At 39.8% G+C, this 24047-nt stretch overlaps 1 protein-coding gene across 1 annotated transcript; it reads right to left on the bottom strand.

Moving 5' to 3' along the window:
• Positions 1-495: 495 nt before the first annotated feature.
• LOC122723898 lies at positions 496-1068 on the bottom strand. Its single transcript, XM_043957862.1, has one exon. It carries the CDS (start codon positions 1051-1053, stop codon positions 541-543), a length of 513 nt encoding a protein of 170 aa, XP_043813797.1. The 5' UTR covers positions 1054-1068; the 3' UTR covers positions 496-540.
• Between the last annotated feature and the right edge of the window lie 22979 nt (positions 1069-24047).

The following is a 24047-nucleotide window of genomic DNA, read 5'->3' as shown; positions in this document are numbered from 1 at the left end:
GTTATAATTTGGATTGCTTTCATTTTCCATTCATAACAAGCCATAGAGTTTCTTTAGATAATAATTTTATATATTAAGTTTACTAAATATATCCCTATTTTTAAAAAGTATAAAAATTAATTTAAATAATAATTTAATATTTTTTTTGAAGTCAATAATAATAATAATTTAATATTAAAAAGTGTTGAGAGAGTGATTTAATACTCTTATTTATTAAGTGAGATTAAAGGTAAATAATTTTAATCGCTAAAAGTCTTAATAAAATAACATTTTTTTATTCAATTTATTAAAAGCAAAGAAAGAGCATAAAAATAAGTATTGCTAATATAGCTGACTACTAATAAAACATGTATTATTTTCGGACAGAACCTAATATTTTGAAAGTAAACTACAAGAAAGTTTTTTTTTTTTTAAATAAAAAAAAATATTTATGTAATAATGCGTGACCTTGAGGAAACAGTTGTCTTCCTCAACTACTAAAGAAGGTTTTTTTTAAAAAAAAAAAACTACAAAAATGATATAATTTGAGGAATGCCATCTTCAAGCACAATCTTTAAACAAATACATTACAACATCAGTGGTGATTTTCCTCCCCTGTTGAACAAGCACTCCGCGACGCTTCCCTGCGAAGGCTAGCAGCACCAGCACTGTGATCCATGCCAACACGGTGGCACGGGCGGCGACAACCACCAACGTTGACGTCAACAGGAGCCCGACAACCAAGATAGTGGATGCACAGAAGGCTGGCCAGTTGGTGGCACTTTCATTATTAGCATAGTACACAAAAATGCAAGAACATAGAAACACACAGAAGAAGAAGAGCAAGACTGTTCTGGTAACAGTTGTGGTTCCAGACAGGTTCATAACTGGTGATTTGCAGAAGAAGAAGAAGAAGAGGAAGAGAGAGAATAAATAGGATGTTTCTTGGTGGGTTTCTGGTTTTGTTTTGTTAATGATAATGGCATTGGCAATTGCATTATTTGATTGATGAGCAACATGAGAGGTTAGAATTGGAAAGCATGTGCAGGCACATGGAGAGTTGGTGACGTGCATTTATGCCAGTATTAAATATCCTGGAGATTGATTAGGTTGGTTGACAGATTCCAATTGTAACATATTTATAAGAGCGCTCAAATTCAATGGAAATATTTTAAATACCATATTAAATTTAAATTAAATTTAATTTACGTACAAATATTTATAGCCCTATAAATAACACATTATCTCTTTTTACGGTTAATATAAAATTTAACACGTATCAATAATCTAATATATTTGTACGTATTTTTGTATTTAAAGATCATTAAATTATATTGTATGTGTTATCCAAAATCGCTATCACACATGAAATTGCACATTTAAATTCTTTATATTTTACATTTGATTTATGAGTTTCACTTTCATAATCACACAATAAATCTTGCATTGACATTATACTTAATAACTTCTCAGGGACGGAGAAACCCTGGCAAGAGAAAGAAACTAGCTCAAGGCAGTTTTTCCTTTTTCTTTTTTTTTTTAAAAATGAAAAAATACTTTCAGTAAAAATTGAAAATTATAGTATAAAAAACTGAAAAAAGTTAGACAGTTCCCAAAAATATCCCAAATCAACCCATTTTTAAAGAGAAAATGAAACCACCTCAGATAAGATTTTTACATTTTTACTTTCCTCTCAATAAGTGGGTTTTGGGCACTACAACAGATTTGAGTATTTGAAACCACCTCAGATAAGATTTTTACATTTTTACTTTCCTCTCAACAAGTGGGTTTTGGGCACTACAATTATTTGTGATGTCGGTAAAATTTTATATAATTATTCATATATTTTTAAATTTATATTTTTTTAATTTAAAATTTTTTTATTTTTGTTAAGTTTTAATTTATAATTTTTAATTTTAGTGTGATGTTTTTACTTTATTTTCCGTGCCAAAATAAGTCAAAGAATGATGGAAGCATTCTAAAGAGAAATTTGAATAAGTTTAACTAGATTTTTGAAGAAATAGTTCCGTATTTTTGTCTCTACCCTATATTTTTGCATTTTATACCATATATTTTACTAAATGGATGTTGAAGCCTACCTTCTACACATAATACCTCATGTTGTTACCAAGAGTCCTAATTCCCTGAATTTTTCATTAGAGTTACGAATTAGAAATATAAATACATCATAATAATTGAAATACTTAAGAATTTTTTTGTTACTTTTAAAAATATATACATGACGGAAATAGAGAAGAACTCAAGGAGGAAGATTTGAAAGATCTGGAAGTAGAAATCTATATATCTAGAGTTTTTATTTATCCTCTTATTATTCTTTTGATTTGTTCTTCAAAGTTATTTTAAGATGATTTTGGATAATTTGTTAATAGAGTTTATTGTTGAATTCTTGAACATGAGTGTAATACCCGGCTAGACCCCGGCATCGGCATTCCTATTTTCCGGCGGGATCTCCGTTGGAATCTGAATTTCTCAGATGTCGGAGCCTTTCAGATAGGTGAAACAGAGGTTTTCAAAATGTTTTTACATGTTTTTATGTTTTTTATTAAGAAAATTGAGTTTTGAAACGAAAAAACCAAGGAGGCAAATTGCAGGTTCGGCCGTCGAACGTTGCATGGTTTCGCATGCAGCTTTGGCCGCCGAAGGAGAGTCGGTTGGCCACCTATAAAAGCTCCTTTGACCGAAAATGGGGTGTGTTTTCACCCTCTTTTCGTGCAAAGGTGAGTTTGTGTCCTCCCTTGGTTGTTTTCACCATGTTTTTCAAATCATGCAAGATTTAATGAGGTTTTAACTTGTGTTTTTGAAGTTTTGAGCAAAAGAAGGCAAAGTTGAGAGTTTTGGAGATTTTGGATCGTTTTCCTCCACATCTCCGAGTTAGAACCATCGATCCTCTCGTTCTTCAAGAGGTAAGCATGGCTCCTCACCTCCCCTTATGTTTTAAGCATGGTTTAAAGAGTTTAAGAGAGTTTTATGGTATGGTGTAAATGGATCTAGAGGTTTAAAGGGTATGTTGCTCATATGCTGTATTTGATGCTTTGATGTTGTTTGTGGAGTTTAAACTAGTTTTTAAGCTCCTATATGCATGGAAAAGAGTATAGGCATGTTATAGAAAGTTGGTATGCATGTTGAGTGTGTTTGGTTTGGTTTTGGAGGCTGAGTATGCATGTTTGACCCGAGTTCTGCCTTCTTGGCAAACTCAGGTTCGGCCGCCGAAGCAAGGTTCGACCGCCGAACCCCTTGAGGAGGCTGTTTTGGTCGCCTAACCTTGCCCCGGAAAGACTTTCGTCTCTAGAGGGAAGGTTTGATCGCCGAACATGCCGCGAAAGGTGGGTGACTTTCGGCTCTGAAAGTCTTTCAGCCCCCGAACCTTGCCCCCGAAAGTTTGGACTTTCGGCTCTGGAAGGGACTTTCGGCCGCCGAAGGTGCAGCCGAAGGTGCCGCCGAAGGTGCAGCCGAAAGTGCATGAGTTTCGGCTCTGGAGGGACTTTTGGCCGCCGAACCTGCCGCCGAAAGTGCCCTGTCCAGCCTTCCTTTGTCCATTTTTCCATGCATGTTTATGATGTTTTAGGGGATTTTTGGGGAGATGTTTATAGCTATGTTAGAGTATGTTTGGTCCTCATTTGAGTCCACCTGTGTAGGTGCGGACCCGAGGAACCAAGGAGGCCCACAGAGTTAGAGTTACAGAGACTGTTCAGCAGTTGACAGAGGTGAGTGGAACTGAACTCTGTTTTTAAATTAATGAAAGCTTTTAGCATGATTCATGCATCATAAATGCCATGTGATATTAGGGTGTATTGCATTGCATTAGTGTTCACAAAGATGACGCATTGCATTATTACTTGTTGATGGGGACGGACACAGAGTAGGACCCTTTAGCCCTCTGATGTTTATGTTTATGTAACAGAAGTCCTGAGAAGCCCCTTGAGGGCCGGGCACAGAGTTTATATGCATGTAACAGAAGTCCTGAGGAGCTCCTTTGAGGGCCGGGCACAGAGCAGAGGGATTTTTGAGTCAATCCGTCCGTGATGTGCTTTGTTTGTGATGTGACGCATTTCATGATAGCATGTTTTGAATGTTTTCTTGTTCTGCTCACTGGGCTCTAATAGCTCACCCCTCTCCCTAACCCCATGTTTTCAGGGCCATAGAGAAGGCAGAGGAACAGCAAGGGTAAAGTCTAAGTGTAATAGTATAGAGTAGTGGACATGATGTGATGAAATGTATAAAGAGATAATGTAAAGTCATGTAATGTATATTGAGTTAGTATTGTGCTTGGCCCTAGAATATGTTTAAATCCCTTTTATATGATCATTATGTAATGTTTTATGATGTATTATGATGAGATCCAAGCTTGATATATGATGATGACCCATCTAGAGCATTTGATGAGAGCTCTAGTATGGGGTTTGATGTTTACAGGTTAGTGCATGCACAGGTCAAGCTTGGTGAATGATAAAATTCAAAATTTTTATGGAAATATATGATCATGTTTGGGATTTATCAGGTACACAGAGTTCACAGTAGGCTTGCTACGGGTTCCGGCGATCTTAAGTCGATCTGAATCCTAGCGCCGGTAACGGTTCGATTTTCGGGCTGTTACAGTTTGGTATTAGAGCCCTAGGTTCATATGATCGGACCTATAGAGTGTCGGACTCATAGAGGTTATAGAAGGGCAAGCACAATAGGAAAGATCATGTCCACTAGGATAGGAGCCAGAGTCCTGTCTTGATGATGATGTGTAATGCCATGATTTTATGCATGTGTATTTCATGATATGCTATGTTATGTGATGAGGGTTCATGTGTTTTCAAATGGACCATATGATGCTAATGTTTATGTGTTATGTTATGTTTTCAGAAGTCAGGATGAGAGGGACTCGTCGATCTGCTAGATTAACTGGAGCTCCGCCAGAGAATGAGGGCATGGATGCTCGTCTCCCTGCTTTGCCAAGGGCAATGTCTCAGAGAACAGGCAGAGAAAGAGCATCAAAGGACCCTATAAGGTCTTTTGATGAGGACAGGAGGGAAACAAATCAGGGTAGAAGATCAGGTGATGTGAGGGAAGCTATGGATGTTGATTAGAGAAGAGATGGAGGGTTAGGTATTGGCACGTCTGAGGAGGGTATGGGATCATCACAGGGAGGCGCTCAGGCCTCGGGGTATGGTTATCCACCCCAATATCAGCCCTTTCCTCAGGGCCCAGGATATTCGATGGGGGTACATCGGATTATCCTAGTTTTCACCCATATCCCACTTTTATGCCTTATCCACCTTTTTACCCACCATATCCACAGTACCCCATGTATCCACCCTCACCCTTCTTCCCCAGTTCAGCATACCCTACTCCAGAGAGTTCTGCACCTCCTCCACCACCAGCAGAACCAGTAGCCTCTATTATCCAAACACCTCAACCTGGCCCATCTGAGAGGAGCAAAGTAAAGATGACTAATGTAACGACCCGAAAATCAGACTGCTACCGGCGCTAGGATCCAGATCGGCTTAAGGCCGCCGGGACCCGTAGCAAGCCTGACATGAAACCTGTAAACCTGTTTAATCCCATACATGATCAACAATCTGTAACATCCTCAAACCCATAGCTAGAGCAGTGACATCACTAGGTATGGGTTAGGCTATTTCACTACGAAAGTAAGTGGCATTAGGGGAGGTGCTAGCTTACCCCGAGCTACTTAGGGGAGGTACTAGCATAACTCTAATCTGCTAATAACTGAATTATAGAAAACTCAAATATAGAAACGGACATATTCAGAAATAAAGTAGACAGTGTGATTAGCGAGTCGGGAACGAGTCACTTTTGGGAGGTGCTTAGGGTTTTCTGACGTGCTTGCTTGAGGTGTTTGTTTTAACTCCGTCATGCTTGCTTAAGTGGAAAGGACTTCTAAAGGCTAAAAGCATATTTTAGTAGGTCAATCTATGATTATTGAAAGTTTAAAAACTAAATTGAAATATGGTAAAAAGTTTAGTGGGTTAAAGTATAAATATGGAAAGTTAAAATATAAAAGTCAAATTTTACTTTCCATGTGTCACCTAGCTATTGGATGAAGAAATGACCAAGCAATTTGAAAAAGGGATTGTCATCTTCTCCATTTCACTTTGCCGTAGCTCACACCATAGGAAACCAAAGAATTTCTTTTCTTTCTCCCACCAAAGCCAAGCCAAAACCTCACCAAATCAACTTCTTTCTTTAACCAAAATTCATCCTAAGATCAAGATCTAAAGGAAGAGCCATATATTGAAGGGATTGAAGAAGAAAAGTTTAGGGTTCCATATACACCAAGCTTGAAAATCAAAGGTAAGTTTAGAAATGAGTAGGAAATAGCATCATCTCATTTCTTCATGCATGGATTTGAATTATAAAGCTTTAATTTATAGTTTATTCAATCCTTTCCTAAGACATAAATTGACCTAGGTGAAGGAACATCAAAGGGAAAGGAGATAGCTAGAGATTAGAAGAGGAAAAGAAAGGAGGAATTCAAGAAAGGTTTGGTGTTTGTATGATTTTCTGTTTTCCTTGGATTCTGCCATGAATAAGTGAAATTAGGGGTTGATTTTACTTGCTGGAAATGTTGCTTTGACTGTATAAATATGTTATATGAATGTTAAAATGATGTTTGAAAGGCTTAGAGTAAAGAAATTTAACATGAGAGCTAAAAGTGCAAATCTGCCAGAATAGGTTCTAACAGGACAGTCAGTGTTGGAAGCCTTATAACTTATTGTGTATTTATTGAAATTAGTCCTAAGATATACCAAATGAAAGATAAGACAAAGATCTAAAACTTTTATGAATTGACCAAATTCGAAATCTGTATGTAAGATGATGAAAATTGCAAGTGAACCTAAACTGGATACAGTGGTAGTGCATCCGGAACAGAGTCTATTGATGATACCATCACTAATTTTATACTCAGTGAAATTTGTTAAGACCAGTTCCAATTGAATCTTAAGAAGTATACCTAAAACTTTGTAGAAGACACTTTAGCTTGAATTAGTATGGAACTGCATGAATCTGATACGTTTTGTGATACTATAAACAGGTACCAATTCTGGACTGATTAAGACCTTATGGAGCAGATTGTAAAGAAAAATTCATAACTTAAGTTAGGATGATCAGAATTGCATGAATTATACCTTGTTGGAAAGCTAAGACATAAATGTACATTTCTTATGAAGAAACTGAAGGTAAATTATAACTCTAAACTACTTGAAAAGTTGATGCAATATATGGCAGAATGTAGTTTTCTACATTAAAATGCTAAGTCAATAAAGTTTTGCACTATTTGCCATGAGTTTTCCATATTGTAAATCTTGGCATATGATATATGTAACTTGGAAAATGAATTCAAATAGCTTCAAATGGCATGCATTTTACATTGATACATTGAATTAATAGTACTTGGCCCTAGTAAACGTCATAGGAGTCGAGGTTAGTATAAGGGTATGGCATGCCATATAAACATACAGAGTTCGCAGTACTGCTACCGATACATTATCTATATTTGAGGTTATATATCTGGTACCTCATAAGCATGGCCACAGAGCTCTGCTATCACAGATTTGGCCTCTGAGCCTACCGTTCGGCACCCTGTGCCTACCGTTATAACTCCTTATCTACCTAGTCGATCCTACTATGTGTTTATAAGGGCTAAGATCTTAATTAAGATTGATACTTGATTTTGTGAACTTATTAGTGAATGTTAATATGTTTGCATCTCTTACATGCACTAAGCTGTGGTAATTTGTTATAAATAGAAAATGTGCAATAACGGAAAAAGAAGATGTTTTTATTCCGATTATCTATATACGTGAACTTGTTTGTTCTATTTTGTTATTTGTTTGCTATCACCCACTGAGCATTAGCTCAGCGTGTTGGTTTTTACCTCACGCAGGTTGTCGCTAGAATAGGGGCAACAGAAGTTATCAGAGATTTACATCAGATATCAAGGCCATCATCATAGCTGGTTGTTTTGAGTCTCTGAGTCATAGTGCAGTTATATTTTGGCATGTACATATTTAAAAGAGTGAGTTGTAAAGGTTATGTAAACAAAGAATAGTAAAATATCAAATGACAGTTGTTAGTGTAATTATAAGTGTGATTTTCATATGTATTACAGGTTAAAGTGCTAATGAAACAGAGAAAATTCTGCCGAAAATTTTGGTTTAGACATCTCACATTTATTTTAATCACTTGATGACAGTTACATGCATTACCTAAAAACTTGGTATTTACAGATAAAAGAAATTGTTTAGTCCTGATATAGCTAAAAAGGTATAGTTTGTGACATTCCTTGCTCTATCTACTCTTTGAGAGGGTAAGGGGTGTTACAATTAGTGGTATCAGAGCAAAGGTTTAGGCGATTCTAGGTCATAGTATGTATGTGTATATGTGTCATATATGTACATGCCAAAAATGAGTTACAGCTATGGTATGGTTCTGATGTAAATCTCTTCTTTGTGTCTTTAGGTCATATAAAAGATGTCATCTGAGTCACAGAGAGCAGCAGATGAAGAGGTAGAGAGTCATGCTCCCTCTGAGGCAGCTGCTGCTGCTGCTCCTGCACCTGCTGCTGCTCCTCCACCTGCTGCTGCTGGCGGACCAGGGCAGGATGCATTGTTTCAGCAAATAGCTGAGTTGATTAGGAGGGTTACACAAAATGTACCAGAGGTACCACCACCACCACCTGTTGTAGCCCAGGCACAACCTAGGCCTCCAATAGAAAAACTCAGGAAATATGGTGCTACAGAGTTTAGAGGTAAAAAGGAAGATGATCCTTCTGCTGCAGAATTCTGGTTAGAAAGTACAGAAAGGGTCTTACAGCAGCTACAGTGTTCACCAGCAGAGAGCTTGATGTGTGCAGTATCATTGCTGAAAGATGAAGCTTATAGATGGTGGACAACTTTGACACAGATGGTTAGACTAGAGCGGCAGACTTGGGAATTCTTTTTAGCAGAGTTTAAGAAGAAATATATTGGGGCCTTATATATAGAGGAGAGAAGAAGGGAATTTTTATACCTCAGACAGGGCAGGCTTACAGTAACAGAATATGAGCGAGAATTTGTCAGACTTAGTAAGTATGCCACAGAGATAGTTCCTACAGAGGAAGAAAGATGTAAACGCTTTGAGCAAGGATTACATGCTGATATCAAAATGTATCTCACAGCTATGCACATCAGGGAACTTTCAGTTTTAGTAGAGACAGCCCACAGTCTGGAGCGAATTAAAGAAGAAGAGCAAAGTAGAAGGCAGAAAGGGCAGCAAAAGAGGAGCCAGAGCCAATATCAGGGACAATCCTCTGCATCTCAGACAAGTGGTAAGAGACAGAGGGAATTTCAGTAGACAGGGCAGAGAGGGCCACCTAGGCAGATTCAAAGACCTGGGCAAAGTTCAGTAGTGAGGTCTGGACAGCAGACAACCTCAGTATCCAGTACAGGAGGACCAGGTAGAGGGTTGCCACCTGTATGTGAGCATTGTGGCAGGCGACATGGCGGAGTATGCAGGAGATTAACTGGGGCTTGCTACTTATGTGGAAGCTCAGACCACTTTATGAGAGATTGTCCTAGAGGCCAGTCAGTGCAGCCTATACAGACAGAGAGATCTTTGCCGACAGGGTCTAGAGGCAGAGGTAGAGGTAGAGGTGAATCTAGCAGTGCTCAGAGTCACAGAGTATCAGAGACAGTAAATAGACCAGACACTAGAGCACCTGCCAGGGCATATGCTATTCGTGCAAGGGAAGACCAGGACAAACCAGATGTTATTGCTGGTAAATTTTCTATCTTTGGCAAACATATTTATGCATTAATTGATCCTGGTTCCACACATTCATACACCAGCATACCCATCAATAATGAGAAGGGAATTGAAGTAGAACCTTTAGAGCATGACATAGCAGTGACCAATCCCTTAGGACATCTTGTGATTGTGAATAGAGTTTACAGAGATTGTCCTATATGTGTGCAAGGTCATACCTTTTTAGGTGACCTGATAGAGTTACCTTTTAGAGAGTTTGATGTGATTTTGGGCATGGATTGGTTGTCTAGACATCATGTCATAGTTGATTGTAAGTTAAAGCGAGTCACACTCAAAACATTAGAGGGTTCTGAGGTTATAGTTGTGGGTGAGAGGTCAGATTACCTCTCTAATGTCATATCTGCCACTACAGCTAGGAGGTTGATTAGAAAAGGCTGTACAGCTTATCTAGCCAGTGTGATTGAAACTAAGAAGGAAGGTCCTAGTGTGTCAAACCTACCCACAGTGTGTGATTTTCCAGATGTATTTCCTGAAGAGTTGCCAGGGTTACCTCCAGAAAGGGAAGTGGATTTTGCTATAGAAGTTGTGCCAGGCACTGCACCTATTTCAATTGCTTCGTACAGAATGGCTCCTACAGAATTGAAAGAGTTGAAAATACAGTTACATGAATTACTTGATAAGGGCTTTATTCGACCTAGTGTTTCACCATGGGGTGCACCAGTGTTGTTTGTGAAAAAGAAAGATGGATCTCTTCGATTGTGTATTGATTACAGACAGTTGAATAAGATAACTATAAAGAATAAATATCCACTGCCCAGAATAGATGATTTGTTTGATCAGTTGAAAGGGGCCAGCATTTTCTCTAAGATAGATTTGAGATCGGGCTACCATCAGTTGAGAGTTAAAGGGACAGATGTGCCTAAAACTGCATTCAGAACACGATATGGACATTATGAGTTTCTGGTTATGTCATTTGGGTTAACAAATGCACCTGCATCATTCATGGATTTGATGAACCGTATCTTTCATCCATTTTTAGACCAGTTTGTTGTAGTATTCATTGATGATATTCTGGTATACTCTAAAACTAGAGAAGACCATGACAAACATTTGAGGATAGTATTACAGACTCTGAGGGAAAAGCAACTTTATGCTAAGTTCAGTAAATGTGATTTTTGGCTCAATGAAATAACATTTTTGGGACATGTTGTATCAGCAGAGGGAATCAGGGTAGATCCACAGAAGATTAAAGCTGTACTAGAATGGAAGCCACCAAAGAATGTTGCAGAGATCAGGAGTTTCTTGGGTCTAGCTGGGTACTACAGAAGGTTTGTAAAAGGGTTTTCACTTATAGCAGCTCCATTGACTAAATTACTACATAAGAATGTTAAGTATGTTTGGGATGATAGATGTCAGGCAAGTTTGACAAATGGAAGACTATGCTCACTGAAGCACCTATACTTACACAACCTGTTTCTGGCAAGGAATTTGTGATATACAGTGATGCTTCTCACAATGGACTTGGATGTGTTTTGATGCAAGAAGGTAAAGTGATTGCCTATGCTTCTAGACAACTGAAGCCACATGAGAAGAACTATCCTACCCATGATCTAGAGCTGGCTGCCATAGTTTTTGCACTAAAGATATGGAGACATTACTTATATGGTGAGAAATGTTACATTTATACAGATCATAAAAGCTTGAAATACTTGCCCACACAAAAGGAGCTAAACCTGAGACAGAGAAGATGGATGGAGTTATTGAAAGATTATGATTGCGTCATAGATTATCACCCAGGCAAAGCTAATCTGGTAGCAGATGCACTCAGCAGGAAATCCTTCTTTGCATTAAGAGCAATGAATGCGCAGTTGACTATAGCAGATGATGGAGCTATCATAGCAGAATTGAAAGTTAGACCTAACTTACTGCAACAAATTAAAGAAGCACAGAAAGAAGATACAGAGATAGCCTTATGGACTAGACAAGTACAAGAGGGGAAGAAGCAGAAGCATGTGATAAGTGATGATGGTTACTTGTACTATGGTGACAGAATATGTGTACCTAACATTGGAGAGCTGAAACAGAGTATTCTTACAGAGGCACACAACAGTCCATATGTTATGCATCCAGGTAGCACTAAGATGTATCAAGATCTGAAGGCGCATTATTGGTGGCCGGGTATGAAAAGAAATATAGTTGAATTTGTAACAAAATGTTTGACATGTCAACGGGTAAAAGCAGAGCATCAAGTTCCATCAGGGTTATTGCAGCCTATCGCTATACCAGAATGGAAATGGGATAGAATTACCATGGATTTTGTAACAGGATTGCCACTCACACCAAGGAAGAAAGATGCCATCTGGGTAATAGTTGACAAGTTAACTAAATCAGCGCATTTCTTGCCAATCAGAATGGATTACACATTGGAGAAGTATGCAGAATTGTACATTAATGAAATTGTGAGACTGCATGGTGTTCCTATCTCTATCATATCAGACAGAGATCCAAGATTCACATCCAGATTCTGGGAAAAACTACATGAAGCTCTAGGGACAAGATTGAATTTTAGTACAGCTTTTCATCCTCAGACAGATGGCCAGTCAGAGAGAGTAATTCAAGTTTTGGAAGATATGCTCAGAAGTTGTGTAATTGAATTTGAAGGAAGCTGGGAAAGATATCTTCCACTAGTAGAATTTGCTTACAACAACAGTTATCAGGCTAGTATTAAAATGGCTCCTTATGAAGCATTGTATGGCAGAAAATGTAGAACCCCATTGTGCTGGACAGAACTCAGTGAAGCTAAACTTGTAGGTCCAGAATTGATAAGACAGACTGAGGAGAAAGTGAAGATTATCAAAGAAAGATTGAAAGCTGCAACAGATAGGCAAAAATCATATGCAGATTTGAAAAGAAAAGATATAGAATTTGCTATTGGGGATAAAGTGTTTTTGAAAGTTTCTCCATGGAAGAAAGTGCTAAGATTTGGCAAGAAAGGTAAGCTAAGCCCTCGGTTTATTGGTCCATATGATGTAATTGAGCGTGTGGGTCCAGTAGCCTACAGGCTAGCTTTACCTCCAGAGTTAGACAGAATACATAATGTCTTCCATGTATCCATGCTAAGAAGATACAGATCTGACCCATCACATGTCATTCCAGCTGAAACCATTGATGTACAGTCTGACCTGACTTATGAAGAAGAACCAGTGAAAATTTTAGCAAGGGAAATAAAAGAGTTAAGGAATAAGAAGATTCCCTTAGTGAAAGTGTTGTGGAGAAATCACAAGGCAGAAGAAGCTACATGGGAGAGTGAAGAGGTGATGAAGCAACAATATCCACAGCTATTCAAAGCAGGTAAAATTTCGAGGACGAAATTTCTTAAGAGGGGAAGAGTTGTAACATCCTCAAACCCATAGCTAGAGCAGTGACATCACTAGGTATGGGTTAGGCTATTTCACTACGAAAGTAAGTGGCATTAGGGGAGGTGCTAGCTTACCCCGAGCTACTTAGGGGAGGTACTAGCATAACTCTAATCTGCTAATAACTGAATTATAGAAAACTCAAATATAGAAACGGACATATTCAGAAATAAAGTAGACAGTGTGATTAGCGAGTCGGGAACGAGTCACTTTTGGGAGGTGCTTAGGGTTTTCTGACGTGCTTGCTTGAGGTGTTTGTTTTAACTCCGTCATGCTTGCTTAAGTGGAAAGGACTTCTAAAGGCTAAAAGCATATTTTAGTAGGTCAATCTATGATTATTGAAATTTTAAAAACTAAATTGAAATATGGTAAAAAGTTTAGTGGGTTAAAGTATAAATATGGAAAGTTAAAATATAAAAGTCAAATTTTACTTTCCATGTGTCACCTAGCTATTGGATGAAGAAATGACCAAGCAATTTGAAAAAGGGATTGTCATCTTCTCCATTTCACTTTGCCGTAGCTCACACCATAGGAAACCAAAGAATTTCTTTTCTTTCTCCCACCAAAGCCAAGCCAAAACCTCACCAAATCAACTTCTTTCTTTAACCAAAATTCATCCTAAGATCAAGATCTAAAGGAAGAGCCATATATTGAAGGGATTGAAGAAGAAAAGTTTAGGGTTCCATATACACCAAGCTTGAAAATCAAAGGTAAGTTTAGAAATGAGTAGGAAATAGCATCATCTCATTTCTTCATGCATGGATTTGAATTATAAAGCTTTAATTTATAGTTTATTCAATCCTTTCCTAAGACATAAATTGACCTAGGTGAAGGAACATCAAAGGGAAAGGAGATAGCTAGAGATTAAAAGAGGAAAAGAAAGGAGGAATTCAAGAAAGGTTTGGTGTTTGTATGATTTTCTGTTTTCCTTGGATTCTGCCATGAATAAGTGAAATTAGGGGTTGATTTTACTTGCTGGAAATGTTGCTTTGACTGTATAAATATGTTATATGAATGTTAAAATGATGTTTGAAAGGCTTAGAGTAAAGAAATTTAACATGAGAGCTAAAAGTGCAAATCTGCCAGAATAGGTTCTAACAGGACAGTCAGTGTTGGAAGCCTTATAACTTATTGTGTATTTATTGAAATTAGTCCTAAGATATACCAAATGAAAGATAAGACAAAGATCTAAAACTTTTATGAATTGACCAAATTCGAAATCTGTATGTAAGATGATGAAAATTGCAAGTGAACCTAAACTGGATACAGTGGTAGTGCATCCGGAACAGAGTCTATTGATGATACCATCACTAATTTTGTACTCAGTGAAATTTGTTAAGACCAGTTCCAATTGAATCTTAAGAAGTATACCTAAAACTTTGTAGAAGACACTTTAGCTTGAATTAGTATGGAACTGCATGAATCTGATACGTTTTGTGATACTATAAACAGGTACCAATTCTGGACTGATTAAGACCTTATGGAGCAGCTTGTAAAGAAAAATTCATAACTTAAGTTAGGATGATCAGAATTGCATGAATTATACCTTGTTGGAAAGCTAAGACATAAATGTACATTTCTTATGAGAAACTGAAGGTAAATTATAACTCTAAACTACTTGAAAAGTTGATGCAATATATGGCAGAATGTAGTTTTCTACATTAAAATGCTAAGTCAATAAAGTTTTGCACTATTTGCCATGAGTTTTCCATATTGTAAATCTTGGCATATGATATATGTAACTTGGAAAATGAATTCAAATAGCTTCAAATGGCATGCATTTTACATTGATACATTGAATTAATAGTACTTGGCCCTAGTAAACGTCATAGGAGTCGAGGTTAGTATAAGGGTATGGCATGCCATATAAACATACAGAGTTCGCAGTACTGCTACCGATACATGATCTATATTTAAGGTTATATATCTGGTACCTCATAAGCATGGCCACAGAGCTCTGCTATCACAGATTTGGCCTCTGAGCCTACCGTTCGGCACCCTGTGCCTACCGTTATAACTCCTTATCTACCTAGTCGATCCTACTATGTGTTTATAAGGGCTAAGATCTTAATTAAGATTGATACTTGATTTTGTGAACTTATTAGTGAATGTTAATATGTTTGCATCTCTTACATGCACTAAGCTGTGGTAATTTGTTATAAATAGAAAATGTGCAATAACGGAAAAAGAAGATGTTTTTATTCCGATTATCTATATACGTGAACTTGTTTGTTCTATTTTGTTATTTGTTTGCTATCACCCACTGAGCATTAGCTCAGCGTGTTGGTTTTTACCTCACGCAGGTTGTCGCTAGAATAGGGGCAACAGAAGTTATCAGAGATTTACATCAGATATCAAGGCCATCATCATAGCTGGTTGTTTTGAGTCTCTGAGTCATAGTGCAGTTATATTTTGGCATGTACATATTTAAAAGAGTGAGTTGTAAAGGTTATGTAAACAAAGAATAGTAAAATATCAAATGACAGTTGTTAGTGTAATTATAAGTGTGATTTTCATATGTATTACAGGTTAAAGTGCTAATGAAACAGAGAAAATTCTGCCGAAAATTTTGGTTTAGAAATCTCACATTTATTTTAATCACTTGATGACAGTTACATGCATTACCTAAAAACTTGGTATTTACAGATAAAAGAAATTGTTTAGTCCTGATATAGCTAAAAAGGTATAGTTTGTGACATTCCTTGCTCTATCTACTCTTTGAGAGGGTAAGGGGTGTTACACAATCATACAATAAAAATTAAAACTTTTCTTTCATTCATTTCTCAAACACCAAACTCAACCTGTGCATGCACTAAACATAATCATAATCATAAACTTGACCCCTCTGTGGGATCTCATCAATGCCCCAATGGGCGATATACATGTGTTGAGTTGGCTACCATCTATATCATAAAACATCTAAGATCATGTTTTTAAAAGGGATAACAACATCCATAGGGTCAAGCACAACCTCTAATCCTCAATATCAATATACATAACATGACTATTCAACTTTACATCATTATACAATTTATCATGTCCACTTCCTATCTATTACAACATATGACTTTACTCTACTTGACTTCTCTGTCTAGCCCGTACCTGCAATCCTGGGGGATTAGGGAGAAGGGGTGAGCTACTAGAGCCCAGTGAGCAGAATAATAGAAAACAATATTTAAAAACTCATGCCATCATGTAATGCAACACATCACAGCAAATCACATCTCGGATGGTATTGTCACCAATAGTCCTCTACATTCCAAAGTGCCGGGACGTAGAATGGGTACAACCGGTCTTTCTCTTAACATAACATATCATACATACCAATGTGCCAGGGACGTAGAATGGGTACAACCTGGACTTTCTCTTACATAGTGCCAGGGACGTAGAATGGGTACAACCTGGACTTCGATACCATATCATGCCGTAGCATCATCATACCATATGAGGACTAAAGGATCATTCAATAACCAATCCACATCAACATCATAAATGCAATGCAACATATTCGTGAATTCTAATGCAAACAACCTAATTCATCACATGGCATCCATGATGCATGAACATGCTCAACTGTATAATTCATTTGCTTTAAAAACATAAAAGTTTATTCTACTCACCTCTGGCTGAAGTTCTACTGACTCAGAAGCAGCTGAACTCACAGCTTCTGTGTAGGTTCGGACCCGAGAAACCGAGGACCCCAGTAGTGAGTTCAGCTGCTTCTGAGTCAGTAGAACTTCATCCAGAGGTGAGTAGAATAAATCTTTATGTTTTTAAAGCAAATGAATTATACAGTTGAGCATGTTCATGCATCATGGATGCCATGTGATGAATTAGGTTGTTTGCATTAGAATTCACGAATATGTTGCATTGCATTTATGATGTTGATGTGGATTGGTTATTGAATGATCCTTTAGTCCTCATATGGTATGATGATGCTACGGCATGATATGGTATGGAAGTCCAGGTTGTACCCATTCTACGTCCCTGGCACTATGTAAGAGAAAGTCCAGATTGTACCCATTCTACGTCCCTGACACATTGGTATGTATGATATGTTATGTTAAGAGAAAGACCGGTTGTACCCATTCTACGTCCCGGCACTTTGGAATGTAGAGGACTATTGGTGACAATACCATCCGAGATGTGATTTGCTGTGATGTGTTGCATTACATGATGGCATGAGTTTTAAATATTGTTTTCTATTATTCTGCTCACTGGGCTCTAGTAGCTCACCCCTTCTCCCTAATCCCCCAGGATTGCAGGTACGAGCTAGACAGAGAAGTCAAGAAGAGTAAAGTCATATGTTGTAATAGATAGGAAGTGGACATGATAAATTGTATAATGATGTAAAGTTGAATAGTCATGTTATGTATATTGATATTGAGGATTAGAGGTTGTGCTTGACCCTATGGATGTTTTTATCCCTTTTAAATACATGATCTTATATGTTTTATGATATAAATGGTAGACAACTCAACACATGTATATCGCCCATTGGGGCATTGATGAGATCCCACAGAGGGGTCAAGTTTATGATTATGATTATGTTTAGTGCATGCACAGGTTGAGTTTGGTGTTTGAGGAATGAATGAAAGAAAATTTTTAATTTTTATTGTATGATTGTTGATCATGTATGGGATTAAACAGGTTTACAGGTTTCATGTCAGGCTTGCTACGGGTCCCGGCGGCCTTAAGCCGATTTGGATCCTAGCGCCGGTAGCGGTCCGATTTTCGGGTCGTTACAACTAATTACCTGAAGCTGGATGCTCCTAAGTACAAACTAGGAGATGATCCATTTGAGTATCTCAAAGTGGTCAAGATGATAGCAGATGAGCTAGGGGCAGATGACAGTAGAGCCATTTAGATGGCGGGGTTCACTTTGAAGTGCAAGAATGCAAAGGAGTGGTTTAGTAACTATGTGGACCCTAGATTGGATAACATGTCCTGAGGGGAGTTTGCAAATGAGTTTACTGGGTGGGCTTTTCCGTATAGTTCTAGAGAGCTGAAAAATGATAGAGTTTGAGCAGCTGAGGCAAACAGAGGACATGAGTGTCGATGAGTACACTAATAGGTTCATGGAGTTGTTGCAGTATGTGGGTCAGGCCTATGATACAGATCAGAAGAAGGCTAGGAGGTATACTATGAGGCTGCATCCTAGGTACTCCTCCTTGATCCACACAGCTGAGAGGGAGAGTTTCCATACCGTGGTGGACATAGCACGGAAGATGGAGGCTAGTACCATTATTCAGGGAATAGTGAAACAACAGGGGGCACAGTCTTCGGGTTCTAAGACCCCAAGCAGGGGAAAGTCAGATCCCTCTTCTCAGAGTGCAGCGGCTTCAGGCAGTAAAAAGTGGAGTGGCTCCACTAAGAATCCAAAGAAGAACAAGTTCTGGAATAAGCTAAAGGCAGGTCTGGGTTTAGGTAATGGCTCGAGCTCAGGCTCAGAGTTTCCCGTGTGTGTAAAGTGTGGTAAGCTGCACAGAGGAGTTTGTCAGTTTGGGACTACAGCATGTTTCAGGTGCGGCCAAGAGGGACACATGGCTCGTGAGTGTCCGAGGGCAGTTTTTTCAGCACCGTCCCAGCAGACAGCTCCAGCCAGTATGCCACAGCCATCAGCTCCAGCCACGACTCAGGGCAGAGGCAGAGGAAGAGGGGCAGCCTCTTCATTTGCGGGTTCCCGAGATGAAGGTCTGTCAGCTCCAGCTCGGATCTTTACTATGACACAGCAGGAGGCGAACACATCTAACATAGTGGTGTCAGGTAATCTCATCATTGGTTGTTCTGATGTGTATGCTTTATTGGACCCCGGTGCTTCTCATTCATTTGTTGCTCTGAGAGCCATAGAGAGAGTGGGTTTGATGACTTCTAGGTTAGAGTGTCCCCTTTGGGTCAGTAGGCCCAAGTGTGATCCATCATTGGCAGAGTCAGTCTGCCGTCATAGTCTAATGTTTATAGATGGTAGATGCCTTCCAACTGACCTTGTGGTTCTAGATTCGACGGATTTTAATGTCATTCTAGGGATGGATATTGGCTATCTGCATGTGGTGCTACCTTGGACTGCAGAGACAAGGTAGTCAAGTTCAGAGATCAGGATGGATCTGAGTTTGTCTTCAGAGGAGACAGGAGGGGTATGCCTAGAGGTTTGATATCAGCCCTTCAGGCTCGTAGGTGCTCAGGAGGGGTTATCAGGGGTTTCTAGCTCATGTGAGAGAGCTGGATAGTCAGGTTAGGGAATCCGTCTCAGTGCCCGTAGTTAGAGAGTTTCCTGATGTTTTTTCAGATGAGCTTCCAGGACTACCACCTGTTAGGGAGATAGAGTTCGAGATAGAGTTGTTGCCTGGTACCAGACCGATCTCTATCCCTCCCTATAGGATGGCACCAGCAGAGCTAAAAGAGTTGAAAGAACAGTTGCAAGAGTTGGTAGATAAGGGTTTCATCCGACCGAGTACCTCACCTTGGGGTGCTTTAGTGCTGTTTGTGAGAAAGAAGGATGGATCCCTCAGACTTTGTATCGACTACAGGCAGTTGAATAAAGTCACTACCAAGAATAAGTATCCTCTACCCAGGATCAACGATCTATTTGACCAGCTATCAGGAGCAGGTTGTTTTTCTAAAATAGATTTGAGATCAGGTTACCACCAGTTGAGAATCAGGGAAGAGGATGTACCAAAGACAGCATTCAGGACCAGATATGGGCATTATGAGTTCCTTGTGATGCCGTTCGGGTTAACTAATGCCCCTGCAGCATTCATGGATCTCATGAACAGAGTTTTCAGACAGTATCTGGATCACTTTGTTATTGTCTTTATAGATGATATTTTGGTGTATTCCAGAAATGCAGAGGAGCATGCCCATCATCTGAGGATGGTTCTGCAGACCTTGAGAGAGCATGACTTGTATGCCAAGTTCTCCAAGTGTGAGTTCTGGCTGAGGAGCATCTCTTTCTTGGGGCATGTTGTGTCAGACCAAGCATAGCAGTGGACCCCAAGAAGATAGAGGTTGTAGCTAACTGGCCTAGACCCACCATAATGACAGAGATTAAGAGTTTTCTGGGTTTGGCAAGCTACTATAGGAGCTTCGTACAGGACTTCTCAAAGATTGCAGCTCCTATGACTAGATTAACCAGGAAAAACCAGAGGTTTACATGGTCTGACCAGTGTGAAGAGAGTTTCGAAGAGCTAAAGAAAAGGTTGACTTCAGCACCGGTGTTAGCTCTGCCTATCAGTGATGAAGACTTCACAGTATTCTGTGATACGTCCCGAGTGGGACTAGGTTGTGTGTTGATGCAGAATGACAGAGTGATTGCTTATGCTTCTAGGCAGCTGAAGAAGCATGAGGTAAATTATCCTACACATGACCTTGAGATGGCAGCTGTAATCTTTGCACTCAAGATGTGGAGGCATTACCTTTATGGGGTTAAATGTGAGATCTTCACAGATCATAAGAGCCTGCAGCACATCTTGAGTCAGAGAGAGTTGAATTTGAGGCAGAGAAGATGGGTAGAATTGCTGAATGACTATGATTGCAAGATCCCGTACCATCCGAGTAAGGCAAACGTCGTGGCAGATGCCTTAAGCCGGAAATCACTTGGCAGTTTGTCCCATATCACGGCAGAGAGGAGGCCGATGGTGAGGGAGTTCTATAAGCTCGTTCAGGAAGGACTACAGTTTGAGTTATCTGGTACAGGTGCTTTGATAGCTCAGATGAGAGTTACACCCGTGTTTCTGGAGCAGGTAGCTCAGAAACAGCATGAAGACCCAGAGTTGGTCAAGATTGCCAGGACTGTTCAGTCAGGCAAGAGTGATGAGTTCAGATTTGACGACAAAGGGATCCTTCGTTACGGGACCAGACTATGTGTACCAGATGACATCAGTCTGAAGGGAGACATTATGAGGGAAGCTCATAATGCTAGATATAGTGTTCACCCTAGAGCCACCAAGATGTATCGGGATTTGAAAAGAGTGTATTGGTGGCCAGCTATGAAGAGAGAAGTGGCACAGTTTGTGTCAGACTGCGAGGTTTGTCAAAGGGTGAAGCTAGAACATTAGAAGCCGGCTGGAATGCTTAACCCAGTACCGATTCCAGAGTGGAAATGAGAGAATATTGCTATGGATTTTGTAGTGGGATTACCGGCGGCGTCCAACAGACTAGACTCCATATGGGTGATTGTGGATCGCCTGACTAAATCTGCTCACTTCATCCCTGTCAGGAGTAACTACTCTGTGGACAAGTTAGCGCAGGTGTATGTTGAAGAAGTTGTCAGACTGCATGGGGCTCCCGTTTCTATAGTGTTAGATAGAGGACCCCAGTTCACCTCCAGATTTTGGAGGAGTCTGCAGGATGCTATGGGCACAAGGTTGGACTTTAGCACTGCTTTTCATCCACAGACTGACGGACAGTCAGAGAGGACCATCCAGACCATAGAGGATATGCTCAGAATGTGTGTGCTAGATTTTGGCGGTTCTTGGAGGCAGCATCTACCCTTAGTGGAGTTTGCCTTCAATAACAGCTATCATGCTAGCATAGGGATGGCTCCATATGAAGCTCTTTATGGGAGGAAGTACAGGTCACCTATTTGTTGGGAAGAGGTTGGAGAGAGGTCCTTGGCAGGGCCTGAGTTGGTAGAGATTACCAACAGAGTAGTGCCCATCATCAGGGAGAGAATCAAAACTGCTGTTAGTCGGCAAAAGAGCTATGCAGATGTCCGCAGGAAGCATATAGAGTTCCAGGAGGGCGATCTGGTATTGCTGAAGGTGTCTACAATGAAAGGGGTGGTTCGTTTTGGGAAGAAAGGTAAGCTAGCTCCACGGTACATCGGACCCTTCGAGATTTTGCAGAAGGTCGGGAATGTATCGTACAAGTTAGATTTACCTGCTTCCATGGAAAGAATCCATCCGGTCTTCCACATTTCTATGTTACGGAAGTTTGTGTCAAATCCGGGAAAAGTTCTCACTGAACCAGATATTGAGATCCTAGGAGATCTCACCTATATAGAGCAGCCAGTGCAGATCATAGACACTCAGATCAGAAAATTGAGAAACAAGGAGATCCCGATGGTGAAAGTCCTTTGAAACCACCATAATATCGAAGAATGTACCTGGGAGACACGGGAGTCTATGCTCCAGCAGTACCCCTACCTCTTTTGAGGTTAGAGTTTATGTTTTCTTTGTAGTTTATGCTTTCATGAGTTCATGTGATGTTCATCATATAGTTATGTTATGCATGTAATAGAGGAGGAACATTCGGGGACGAATGTTCTTAAGGGGGGGAGAATGTAATACCCGGCTAGACCCCGGCATCGATATTCCTATTTTCCGGCGGGATCTCCGTTGGAATCTGGATTTCTCAGATGTCGGAGCCTTTCAGATGGGTGAAACAGAGGTTTTCAAAATGTTTTTACATGTTTTTATGTTTTTGATTAAGAAAATTGAGTTTTGAAAGGAAAAAGACTAAGGAGGCAAATTGCAGGTTCGGCCGCCGAAAGTGGAGTTCGACCGCCAAACGTTGCATGGTTTCACATGCAGCTTTGGCCGCCGAAGGAGAGTCGGTTGGCTACCTATAAAAGCTCCTTTGACCGGAAATGGGGTGTGTTTTCACCCTCTTTTCGTGCAAAGGTGAGTTTGTATCCTCCCTTGGTTGTTTTCACCATGTTTTTCAAATCATGCAAGCTTTAATGAGGTTTTAACTTGTGTTTTTGAAGTTTTGAGCAAAAGAAGGCAAAGTTGAGAGTTTTGGAGATTTTGGATCGTTTTCCTCCACATCTCCGAGTTAGAACCATCGATCCTCTCGTTCTTCAAGAGGTAAGCATGGCTCCTCACCTCCCCTTATGTTTTAAGCATGGTTTAAAGAGTTTAAGAGAGTTTTATGGTATGGTGTAAATGGATCTAGAGGTTTAAAGGGTATGTTGCTCATATGCTGTATTTGATGCTTTGATGTTGTTTGTGGAGTTTAAACTAGTTTTTAAGCTCCTATATGCATGGAAAAGAGTATAAGCATGTTATAGAAAGTTGGTATGCATGTTGATTGTGTTTGGTTTGATTTTGGAGGCTGAGTATGCATGTTTGACCCGAGTTCTGCCTTCTTGGAAAACTCAGGTTCGGCCGTCGAAGCAAGGTTCGGCCGCTGAACCCCTTGAGGAGGCTGTTTTGGCCGCCTAACCTTGCCCCCGAAAGTTGAGACTTTCGCCTCTAGAGGGAAGGTTCGATCGCCGAACATGCCGCGGAAGGTGGGTGACTTTCAGCTCTGGAAGTCTTTCAGCCCTCGAACCTTGCCCCCGAAAGTTTGGACTTTCGGCCGCCGAAGGTGCCGCCGAAAGTGCATGAGTTTCGGCTCTGGAGGGACTTTCGGCCTCCGAACCTGCCGCCGAAAGTGCCCTGTCCAGCCTTCCTTTGTCCATTTTTCCATGCATGTTTATGATGTTTTAGGGGGTTTTTAGGGAGATGTTTATAGCTATGTTAGAGTATGTTTGGTCCTCATTTGAGTCCACCTGTGTAGGTGCAAACCCGAGGAACCAAGGAGGCCCACAGAGTTAGAGTTACAGAGACTGTTCAACAGTCGACAGAGGTGAGTGGAACTGAACTCTGTTTTTAAATTAATGAAAGCTTTTAGCATGATTCATGCATCATAAATGCCATGTGATATTAGGGTGTATTGCATTGCATTAGTGTTCACAAAGATGACGCATTGCATTATTACTTGTTGATGGGGACGGACACAGAGTAGGACCCTTTAGCCCTCTGATGTTTATGTTTATGTAACAGAAGTCCTGAGAAGCCCCTTGAGGGCCGGGCACATAGTTTATATGCATGTAACAGAAGTCCTGAGGAGCTCCTTTGAGGGCCGGGCACAGAGCAGAGGGATTTTTGGGTC

Source organism: Manihot esculenta, chromosome 6 (assembly GCF_001659605.2).
Source record: "Manihot esculenta cultivar AM560-2 chromosome 6, M.esculenta_v8, whole genome shotgun sequence".
NCBI lineage: Eukaryota > Viridiplantae > Streptophyta > Magnoliopsida > Malpighiales > Euphorbiaceae > Manihot > Manihot esculenta.
The sequence above is the reverse complement of the archived record's forward strand: the minus strand, read 5'-3'. Positions and strand labels throughout refer to the sequence as shown.